Source organism: Lissotriton helveticus, chromosome 5_1, assembly GCF_964261635.1.
Source record: "Lissotriton helveticus chromosome 5_1, aLisHel1.1, whole genome shotgun sequence".
Lineage (NCBI taxonomy): Eukaryota > Metazoa > Chordata > Amphibia > Caudata > Salamandridae > Lissotriton > Lissotriton helveticus.
This window is the reverse complement of record NC_136065.1, coordinates 2,026,736,311-2,026,748,177: the sequence shown is the minus strand read 5'-3', so window position 1 is coordinate 2,026,748,177 and position 11,867 is coordinate 2,026,736,311. Positions and strand designations below refer to the sequence as shown.

The 11,867-nt window shown below is 48.2% G+C and overlaps 1 protein-coding gene across 2 annotated transcripts in view; it reads right to left on the bottom strand.

The window, feature by feature from the left end:
* Positions 1-282: 282 nt before the first annotated feature.
* The window catches only part of LOC144756201 (E3 ubiquitin-protein ligase TRIM39-like), a 319,451-nt gene continuing 307,866 nt past the window's right edge, over positions 283-11,867 (bottom strand). For both annotated transcript variants that reach the window (XM_078645807.1, XM_078645808.1), the window contains one exon: positions 283-1,488. In XM_078645807.1, the coding sequence (XP_078501933.1) occupies positions 947-1,488 (542 nt within the window). In that variant the 3' untranslated portion in view covers positions 283-946. The remainder of the gene's footprint in view (positions 1,489-11,867) is intronic.

Genomic DNA, 11,867 nt, shown 5'->3' with positions numbered 1-11,867 from the left:
CTGAGAGATGAGGAGCGGCGAAAGTGATAAATTCATATCTACCTGTATAAGAACCAGCTGCGGAATCATATTTGTGACTGTCGACTTGATTATTGTGGAGTCTTTGTGTATAATCTCCCCTTCTCCTCTCCTGCTCTCACTCTCAGACCCCTACCTGCATGTGTCTCTCACTAACCCCAGCACCTTTGCTGCATACGCCCCACAGTGCCGCTTTACAAACCCCGCAACGCCCAGTGATAGAAAGTGTCCAGTAAAGTCCTGTTTTTGAAAACAAGTGCAGCGGCTACTGGTCTTTATTAAAAGTGTTAAAGGAAATGAACCCACAACAGAGTCCATTTAACTCAGATGTTCTTGCCCAGATCGAGACAATTCCCAAATTAGAAAGATATGATTGGGTGAACATTTTATTTTTCAGCGCTCCCTGATACTGGAGAGGGATATGGAGGGAGGGATTCACTGAAAAAGCCCCTGAAAAGTGTGTGTGTGTGTGTGAGGGGGGGGTGGGAGGAGACCCTGAAGTGTGTGTGTGGGGGGGGGGGGGGAGAGAGACCCTGGAGTGTGTGTGTGTGTGGGGGGGGAGCTGAAAAGTGAGTGTGTGGGGGCATCATCACCCTCACTCCCAGCCTTTACCCTGATCAGGAAGAAAGCTGTATTCCAGGGGTAGCAGGTGGGGGCAGCAGGGAGCCATACTCTGCACTTACTGGCCAGTGCTAGGCAGCAATCAAGTACAAGGGGTAGCCCCGGCCCTGGACCCCACGGCTTCGGAAACAAATCCCTTCGGTCCTCTTCATATAGAGGAGGATTGAAACCAAACAGAAGTGGATATAGAAACGGCATCGCTGTTCCAATTAGAATTTATTTAATCCTAAATAATGCTTAGAAACGAATGGCTGTATGTGGTGGGGGCACTGGATACATTTTTACCCGGCCCTGCTGAGCACTGCTCTCACTCTTGTGTCACCGGCAGGACCCGCAGCGCCCCCGCATTCCTCCCTCCCTCAGTGAGATGGGGACAGAAGAAGGGCCGCAGGGTGGGGGGGAAGGAGGCCCCGGAGACGGTGAAGAGCAGAGACCGGTCATCCACATTGTACACCGAGAGCCTGCCCGCCTCATAGTCCAGGAAGAGACCCAAAGCCCTGAGGGGCGCACGGAGGGTCAGGCGGGTGGGAGGGGAGGTGAGAGCTTTATATTTACCATTTCTGAGCCACACTGTCCAGACCCCGTACTTAGGCGATATGAAGAACTCCCCCTTCCTACTCACAGCCTCGTCACACACACCCAGGTCCCAGGCCGTCTTGTCCCCCATCTCCACCTCCCAGTAATGCCTCCCGGAGCTCAGCCTCTCTCTCCCCAGGACAATGATGTAGTTAGTGAATCTCTGGGGCGTGTCAGGCAGATCCTGTGCTTTGTCTCCCAGCCTCACGCTCCTTCCGGCCTCAGACAGGACAAGGTACGAATGAGCAGTGTCAGGATCCAGGGTCACCGCAGCTGCAGGAAAGAGAGAAGCAGAGAGGAAAGCTCAGATATCACTCGTCGCCCACAATAAACACGTCACTCATACTCAGCCGGTCGCTGCAGCAGCCCCACCCTGACTGACGTCATTCTCATTTCACCAGCACCCCCATTTAATCGCAGGAATTAAGTGTATAGTCATCGTCGCAGCTTCTTTTCAAAACGCCCTTAGTGGTGAAGTATTGCTGTCTGCAAGTGCTGTAAGCATCAGGTTATTATAGCTCACAACTGACTCAGGTGAAGCAGTGCTTTAATTACCCCGGGTCCTGCTGGTGCTAAACACCAGGTGCCCAGACGGGTTCATATCAGGCCTCACCCTCAGTGAAAATAAACCTTACCTCGCAGGCAGTACCAGCCCTCACAAGAGACTCTTGTTTGTTTATTGAGATTGATCTCAAATCCGCAGGGGGCAGAAACGGTGGAGGTCAGACTCTAAATATAACACCTATACAGTCATTTCCTGTCCACAGTTTTGCTGACCAATAGGCACGGACCAAGGTCACCGGGGTGTGGAGAGAGGGGGAAGTGAGGCTCTGCGGTCTGACGTAGGATGGAAAGGGTAACTCAGTGGGCAGAGCCCCATTTAACACGTGAATCATTTGTAGGAACCACACATTGGGCTGTCACAGCCTTTCATCCTTTCTAGGTGGATACCACTGGACACGACTCAGTATTCAGGTGCAGTCCATTGTGGTTTGTAAATGCAGGTGATTGTACTCTGCAGCACTGACTGCTGAGTGAGGAAAAGAAAGGTTGGCTTGGCTGACACTGATGGAAATGCAGAGGTGCATGGGGAGGGAAGAAAAGCAGGCGGTTTGTGCTTTGGTGACTACATGTGCCTTTCTCTTAACTCCAGGCAGTGCTGGGGACTGTGTCTGCCTCCAGGTGACCACGAGCACACCAGCAGCCCCCACAATAATGCCGTTGCGTGGATTTGTGTGTTTTTATTTGTATTTCAAACAAGCGTGCTCACCGCATTTTTCCCTGTTTATCTACTGTTATTGTACTGAGCATTTTATTTTTTCTGGTGGGTATTTATGTATTTGAAGGGGCCTTCTCATTTGGCCCTTGAAACAATGCCCCAGGCTGCTCGCGCTCTCTGTGCCCAGACACACCACCCAAGAAACAAATCCCACCTTCATCCGTCACCCCAAGCACGAGCCGGCCCCTGCACGAACATTCTGTTTATTATTGATGTTAGGGTTTTTTTGGGGGGGGCAGCCGACCGCAGGGAGGTCCCCCCTGGTGATTTGGGAGGGGCGGAGGGGGGGCGGGGGGGTTAGAGGCAGGATCAGCGTCCACTTTAGGCTTTGGGCTTTTTCTAGTAGGCAGCCCAAAAGGAGCCCAAGCATAAATGCTTTAGGCTCCTGCTCCCAGCCACCATTTTAGGTTTGGTGACCTGGTGGCTGGGAGTTTAGGAAGAAATTTTTTCTGTATTTGAGTTTTTAGCTCTAGTTTAATTAGCCTTTAGTGTGCATTCATTGAATTTCGACTTACTGTGGTCATGGAGGATCATAGAGTTTTGGAAGCGCTTCGTTTGCTCTTGGAGGCCGGTTGAATGGACCTGGTGATCTCCGGGGGGCCAGCGCGCCCTTCGCGCCAGGCCCCTACTGGCGTCGCGGCGGCTGTGGTGGCTTGCACATCCCCCAAGAGGCGTCGGGTGTCCCCGTGAGTGAGAGGGGCCGGTCCCGCACGTGGAAAGTGGCCCGCCAGGTAATGGTCGCGGTGAGGGCGGGGAGGCCTCTGTTTTGTTGGGCAGGCCTGCGCAGTTTGAACCAGAGGGCGGGATGCAGCTTTCCGCCGTAGGTAGTATTTCCTTTGATGCGGCCCGGCCCCGTGAGAAAAGCGTGGCGGGCGGGCGCATCTCATATTGAGGTCATAAAGCATGGGGGCCGGCTTGGGAGCAAGAAGCGCTCTTCATCCGCAGCTGCACCAAAGCGTGTGAAGGAGCCTGGAGCTCGCGTGAGGGTGTTTTGGCGCTTGGGAAGGGGCGAAGCAGCTGGGAGGGGGGGATTTGAGCTGAGGGAGCGTTTTTCTGTGGCTCCGTGTAGCAGCGAGCAGGGCAATTTGGTAGAGGCGTCAGTGGGCTCGTTTACTGCCCCGCAGGTGAGTGTTCTTTCTCTAGCACCGGCCTCACCTGCAGGCGTTAGTGATGTTGCACAACATTTTGAGGAGAATGAAGAGGGGGATTTTGCCAATGAGGGCAATATTGTATGGGTGAGGGCGGGGTCATGAAATTTTAGGGGAGGGGCGGGGCTAGGGATGTTACGTATTTAGTGAGGTTTAGTTTTGGAAGGCTTTTTGCCGAGGTTTAATTAATATGTTATGCACACCTGTTCCAATAAAAGCAGCCTTTTCCACATATTCCTTGTCGTGGTCTGCTTCACCCCCCTCACCCCTCCCTCCCAAGAGGTGGGGGGGGGGGGGAGCAGCCGACCGCAGGGAGGTGGCCGCCCCCGGGCAATATGGGAAGGGCTGGGGGAGGTGGGGGGGGGGGGTTAGAGGCAAGATCAGCGTCCATTTTAGGCTTTGGGCTTTTTCTAGTAGGCAGCCCAAAAGGATCCCAAGCATAAATGCTTTGGGCTCCTGCTCCCAGCCACTATTTTAGGTTTGGTGACCTGGTGGCTGGGAGCTTAGGCAGAAAGGTTTTCCCTCCCAATTTTTTATGGTTAGTGTTTTTTCTTCCCTTTAGTCAGTTAGAGCTTTTTTCTTTAATTATTTATAAATTTTCCTAGTAAGTTATTAGCTTGGTTTGCTTCATTGGAACAGGAGAGCAGGTTTTTTTTCTGTATTCTGTCAATTGGAGCAGGTGCCGTGCGGGGTCTATTTGTTTTTGGGCAGTTTTGGCAGAGGTTTGTTGATTAATGGGTAAGTTGTGTTATCGACAGGAAAAGGATAGGTTGGTCGTTTTTAGTTAGGTTACACGTTTTGGGGGATTTACAGATGTGAAGGGTCAGGCATGGGAGTTGGTTAACCGAGGGCTTGTATTTAAAGGTTATAATGGTTGATATGGTGATGTAATGTTTTTGTAATGTTTGAAATGTTGTATTGTATGGGTGGGGGTGGGGTCATGACATTTTTGGGGAGGGGCGGAGTTAGGGATGTTACGTATTTAGTGAGGTTTAGTTTTGGAAGGCTTTTTGCCGAGGTTTAATTAATATGCGATGCGCACCTGTTCCAATAAAAGCGTCCTTTTACACATATTCCTTGACGTGGTCTGCTTCACCCCCCCTCACCCCTCCCTCCTAACGCTAGCCACGGCGATAAGGAAAGTGTAGACTAGACCATTACAACTAAACAATTGTACAATGCAAGTACAACTGGAACAGGCGATGGGAGGAGTGTTTTTCAGAAAGATAAAGCGGGCCCTTTAATCCTCGCAGGGGCCCCTGGGGTTTCACATGGGCCTGTGAAGTTTAATGCATGAGTGAAATAGGGGTCCTTTTGTCTGTTGCGCATGCGGTCTGCAGTCTAGTCGGGCACTCAGGCGAACAGGAACAGGAAGCTGCGAGACATGCCAGTGCTTTGGAAGAGTGTTAGGGTTGGGCCGAGGCAGAGTCAGTCACGTGTCAGGCTGCGGTCTCCTCTGGGCTACACCTGCTGGGAAGGAGTCAGTCATGCGTGAGGCTGCTGTATCCCCAGGGCTTCACGGGCTGGGATGAAGTCAGTCAGGTGATGTCTCCAAGGGGGTTAATGGGCTGGGAATTTATCAGTCACGTGTCAGGCTGCTTCCTCCAGGTGGGTTCAACGGCTGGGATGGAGTCAGTCACGTGTCAGGCTGCTGTCTCCTCTGGGCTTCAATAAGCTGGGAAGTAGAAGTAGTCATTGATATGTCAGATGATGTCTCCAAGGGGTTTCACGGGCTTGTAAGGAATCAGTCACGAGCCAGTCTGCTGGCTTCATGAGCGGGGAAGGAGTCAGTCACGTGTCAGGCTGCTGTCTCCTCTGGGCTTCACGCACTGGGAAGGAGTCAGTCACATGTCAAGTGGCTGTCTCCTTGGGGCTTCATGGGCTGGGAAGGAGTCAGTCACGTGTCAGGCTGCTGTCTCCTCTGGGCTTCACGGGCTGGGAAGGAGTCAGTCACGTGTCAGGCTGCGGTCTCCTCGGGGCTTCTTGGGCTGGGAAGGAGTCAGTTAGGTGTCAGGTGATGCCTCCAAGGGGGTTCATGGGCTGTGGTAAAGGTTGTCACATGATTGACATCGCTCTCTCGACATGGATGCTAATTAGATGATGCACAGAACTTTTTCTACTGATTAGGTAAATTGCGACGGGGGTCTGACTTATGTCTGGTCCGACTACTGTTGTGTTTTAGCCCCATTTTTGAGGAACCGTAAATGTTGACTGTGCGATGGGATGTGGTTTATTTATACTACCTGGGACTAGGTGGGGGGGGGGGGGATGCTGGATGTTTATGGATGGACTTCTTCTGAGATGTACTGTCTGCGTGATACGCTTAAATGCCAATAAAGTTAATTTAAAAAAAATTACTGACATCGCTTTGGTGCACGGTCCAGGTTGGTGTCTCTAGGGGGTTTAATGGTTTGGGGCACAGCCAGTCACATGCCTTGATTCTGATGCTAAAGGGCTTTGTGGAAATAAGTATGCTGCCCAACGGAAAGTGCCACAATACCTCCTCAAGGGTAGTATGCGCTATATAAATGTTGAAATACAATACAATAGAGCATTCATTTCAGTGTCAATTTCAAGACTGGAGCATTGTTGTTACTCATTTATCTTATGCAGCTTACAACCATTGACAAAGCCAATAGTCCTTGTTTGTTTTAGGTGTTGTATTATGTATCTGAATGGAATAAGAGAAAGAGGCAGTAAAATAAAATAGTTGGGCGGCTGCTATGGTAAGCACAGATTTTTAACTTACTTGTTTAAGCGCCTCCCTTAATTACATTGGGCCACCTCCCTTTGAGAAAGACCTCCATGCTCCGATGTTTCTTCTCACTTAACCCCTTCCATGCTCATGACGAGCTGAGCTCGTCATGAGTTGCGCCGCTCGCATGCTCATGACGAGCTCAGCTCGCCATGTAACGCTGCTTTTTTTAAATGCCGCACAGCGCGTAAATCGGCGCCGCACGCATGCGGTTAAAGCTATGAGGAGGGGGCGAGGGGAACCACACCCTGAGGACAAGTGGCTGGATATAGAGAGCCGAGTTACTAGCTGTCGCCAAATGTTTAAAAACTGAGGGTTATATTTATGACCCGGTTTGCGTTGCTCTTGCACCACGCAACGTGGTACAGGAACGACGCAACTTGAAGTCCTATTTTTGAAGCTACTTTGCATGGCTCAAAAAATATGTACTAATGCAACGCAGTGCAAATTGCTAAATTGCGTTACTCTGCCTTGTTTAGGCCTTCCATGGGCGTTGCGTAGGTTATTCCCACGCAACTCCCATGGTTTTGGACGCATTTCCTGATTTACAAGACCTTGTAAACCTGGGAATGCGCCAGAAAGATACACCTCCCCAGGTGAGGGATAACAAGAAGAAATATCTTTATTTCTCGTAGTTTATTCCCCTTTCTATGTGTGCTGTATTCTGCAGCAAACACAGAAAGAGGAAAAAGCCTCCTAGGGTTGTTTTTGTGCAGGAAGGTGCCCTTTCCTGCACCGAAAAATACTGCTTACAATACAGGCATCATGATGCAAAGGGGCCTGCGTCGGTGCTAGGTTGGCAAACGGTGCCAGTGCAAGGGAAAAGGACAGGAATGGGCCATATAGGATAAATACGGCTCATTCCTGCCCTTTCCCTGTGATGCATGGGAGCACAGCATGGTGACTGCGCAACTAAACTAGTAAATATGGCCCTGAATCAGAAATCCCTCTCACAGATAATATTCTGCCACAACTCAGAATAATCCTCATGTCATTCAAACATTCTTTTCTGCTGTCAGATGCCCCAATATGTGTGCATGTAAGGACTGCCCCCCCCGACCCCCACCAACATCATTGACTCCAGATCTACCAACTTACATAGTGCCACCATGTGTCAGCATCTCACAGATAGGCACCCAGCGAAGAGACTTTCATACACAGGAAGCACAAAAATGTGCAGTCGCTTTTATTTGCCTATTAGGAAGAGTAGTGTGTGAAAGTTCTAGATAATCCTTCTGACGACATCTCTACCAGGGGTTTCCCAGTGGTAGAGCAAGCAGTGGCGCGGTCGTCTGGAAAACCATCTCTTGACCTGTAATTGATGCAGGGAGTGTGAAAGGCTATCCAACAATGCCTGGTAGATGTCCCATTATCACTCATCTAGACATATGGACCGTAAACTCTGGTCAGGAATGAGGCAAGGCACTTTATACATTAAATAATTTGGGGTTTACAATCCAAGTTGGAGAGGTAGTCACGCCATCTTTGGAAAGGAAGCTTCACTGAACGAGGTAAGACGAGTAAGAGAAGAGTAAGTATACATTTGTATGTAGGTTTAATTAGAGATGATTGAGAGCAGTCTAGAGCCGAATTTTATGAAATGCTGAAGAGTGAGGAGATCTTTAAATATAATTCTGTCATTGGCACATTAATGGTATGATAAGCAGTGTAATGCCAAACATGAATCTTGAGAAACACTTTGCGAGAGAAACATGCGCCAAAGAGGCTCCCAACATATGTGCTGTGAACTCACCTACCAAGGGCAGAGAAACTGAAAACAGTACTATCTATGCCTTTACAATTCTTTAGTGTCCAAGTAGAGCCTCATGAATGACCATACCAAACCCACAGCTAGATCTAAGAAGACCAATAAACACGAGCGACCATTAATGTTTACAGAAGGCGTTATCAGCTAGTTATAGCAGGAGTTTCATTACTGTAATCTGGTCAGATGTCGGAGGGCCACTCATCCAGCAGGTTAATTTCAAAAGTGAAATAACTTTGTAGGGTGGCCATGCAACCCTCCCAGGCTTCGGCAAAAAGCGAAGTCGCAACAATGGACAACATTATTTAGATACTCTGTGTCTTCAGAATAATTTTTTAATTGAGGTTCGGTCTGGAATTGTCCATAAATGGCCCAGATGTTTACTTATGTCTTTTACAAGTATACAGCTGATGGCTTGAATTTGAGATGTGTTATCCATTTTTAAGACAACCAGTTGGATGGGAATGTTCTGTGTAGCAGCGAAAGATGATGTTTGGGAGCGGGACTGACACTTTTCTGGTGTAAAGATGGAGCACATTCTTTCCTTTCACTTTTGATTCTTATAGGAGGATTGGTAGATTTGAATTAATTTGAAACTTGATCAAACAGCATATGTTAAGACATACATTTTGCAGTCTAAACTCTGATGTGTTGTTTTCATATCCTTTCAGTAGCTCCAAGTGTTTTTCTTTCTGTAATCAAATCAACCGTGATAAAGTGCGCTGAAATATGCCATTCACTAATGTTTAAGTATTAAATGCACAGTGAAATCTCTTATATTTAATATATCTTAAAAGGGAGCTCTTATCAGTTCCAGTTCACGAATTACTTTGACCATCTGCTGTTGTGTGGAACATTTTTGCTAGACAGAAAATCAAAGACAGAAAGATATTTAAAGGCATCTTCATTCTTAAGGTTATATTTGGCCGATAAGTCAGAAAAGGGTATTAACCCTTCACAGGTGATGAGATCTCCCAGTTTTAATATGCCGGCCTCATGCCAGTCTGAAAAATAAGCCCTGCCAAAGATGGCAGGCAGGCTGTCATTATTCAGCGTGGGAGTACAGTGATTAAATCTGCCCCGCCAAAAAATTCTGCGAAAATTTTTAAAAGAGTTCAGAAGTGTCCTAAATCTCACCCGTTTGTAGTATCCGTAGGTGGTTTCCCGAAGTAAACGGCCCCAGGATTGTTCGCCCAACAGTAGCTGAAAGGGCGAGGAGAGCCCTGATGTATAAGGGAGTGGAGCTTCTTTTAACAATTCTGAGCTATACTGTAGCACCGAAGCCCAGTAGTAAAGAGTGACATTAGGGAAAGACCAACCCCCTCGCTCTTTTGGTAAACATAATTGCCTTAAAGCCCTCCTGGGTTGAGAATATGACCAGATAAAACTGTGTAAATATTTGTTGGCATTTTTGCAGGTTTGATTTACTAAATTCCAGAGGTATTGTTCGAAAGAAATATAAGAGTTTAGGAAAATATGTCATCTTTATGACGTTACATCTGCCAACCAGGGTTAGGTGTAGGTTGTTAATTTGTTTCAGAGCCTTCCTAGTATGTATGGCCAGTGGAGCTAAATTGTCTGTGACAATCTTATCTAGATTTGAGGAGCTGGAGACTCCTAAATATTTGGCCTTAGAAACCACCCTGTAGTCAGTCCAGGATATTTGGCTATTTGTTATTATTTGAGTTTTGTTCTGGTTCAGGGCGTAGCCAGAGAGCCTCCCGAGCTTTTGTGCTTCATTTTCAAGAGCCGCTTTGGCGTTTGAGGGATCAGGCGAGGTGATAGCCAGATCGTCGGCGTAGGCCATGATCTTGGTGCAGATATCTTGAAAGTTAACTGGGGGAATCTCAGTATTTCTCTCTATTTGTTTGATTAAGGGATCCAAATAGAGGGCAAACAGCAGAGGTGAGCAAGGGCACCCCTGTCTGGTGCCACGAGAGATCTCAAATTGCCTGGTTAGTCGTCCATTAATGGAGACACAGGCTGTTGATTTTACGTAGAGAGCTTGTACCACCTGTATGATCTTTGGCCCAAAGCCCATTCTACTCATGACTGCCCACAGAAATAGCCAGGAGACCCGATCAAAGGCTTTCTCAGCGCCCAAGAGTGTAAGTGACATCGGGTCTCCGGCGGCCTGTGCGGCGTCAAAAAGAGTGATAGCTCGTCTAACATGCTCAGTTGTTCCTTTCTTCGGGATGAACCCGTGCTGCCACTCTGAAACCAAGGATTCAGCCACTGAGGAGATTCTATTAGCTAATATTTTGGAGAAGATTTTTGAATCACAATTGATGAGAGTAATAGGTCGTTAGGAGCTCATCTCTAGTGGGGATTTATCCTTTTTAGGAAAAATAGCTATTCTGGCCAGGGACCAGGATGACGGGGGTAGCGCCCCGTTGAATATAGAGGTCATTACTTCTGTAAGGATTATTTTAATTTGTGGGGCAAAGGTCTTATAGAACTCTACTGGGATGCCAGTGGAGAAGTGTGGCTCACTGGTTAGAGGAGGCAGACCCTGAAGCAGAGGTCAGACCGGGGACCAGGGTTCAATTCCCGACGCGGCAGGGTCTTGAGCCCAAATGTCCACGGACTCGATAATTCTCGCTTCGGTGCCTACTCGAATCACGGGTTCAAACTCTGCAACTCTGGGCAATAGCTTGCTTAATCTCCACTACGGCCCCCCGCGGCGGGATGCCTGGCTTTCACCTTGGGGATGCCCAGTACGGGTTATCTCACAGGGAAAAAGCCAGGACGGGTTCCCAAAGCAAGCGCCTTGAGACCTTGCGGTGATAAGGCGCTATATAAGAACCTTTGACATGACATGACATGCCGTCCAGCCCAGTAGCTTTCCCGTCAGGGAGGCTGTTTAGGGATTCCAGTATCTCATCCCATGTAGGGGTTAAGTATTTCCCTATTATCTGAGGAAAGAGATCTGAGATCGATCTCGCTAAGATAGCTGGTAGTCTCGCTTGAGATTAGGTCATTTGGACCAGGGTCTCCTCGGTGTAAAGTTTGGAATATAAATCCTGGAATCCCTTTCGTATGAGATCAGTGTCAATAGTCTCACTTCCTGATGGGAGTTTAATTGTGTGTATCTCGCTGCAGGAAGCCTGTTGCCTGGTCCTAACAACCAAATGAAGCCCAATTCTATCGCTGCAATCATAGTTTTTCTCCCGGGAGCTAGCCCATTTTGCAGCGGTCTTCTCAGCAAGAATTGTCCCAATTTCGGCTCTGGCCAGCACTGCCTCCTTCTGGACTGTCTCAATGTCTTGCCCTGCTTGAATACAATGGGTTAGTTTAGTTTCAGCTATCTTTAGCTTCCCCTGTTAGTTACTTATCACCATCCTCTCTTTTATTTTTGCGCACTGAAAATCCAAGGGTATCCCCCCTAATCCCAGCTTTTAGCGTGTCCCAAACTGTCATAAGGGAGGCAGAGCCAATGTTAATATCTAAAAATTCCTGTAACCAATCTTGCATATGTGTCTTATAAAATGGGTCCTGTAACAGAGCTTTTTCAAAGCTCCAGGTGAAAGCCTCTCTAGGTTTCCCCAATCCTCTGATGTTAATGATGAGGGGATTGTGATCAGACAAAGCGTGGGGCCATATCAATAGTGCAGTTACTAATGATTGAAGATGAGAGAAAGAAGTAGTCTAGCCTGACAAGGGTGTGGTGTGGGGCAGAGAAAAAGGTGTGACCAGGCTGGGATG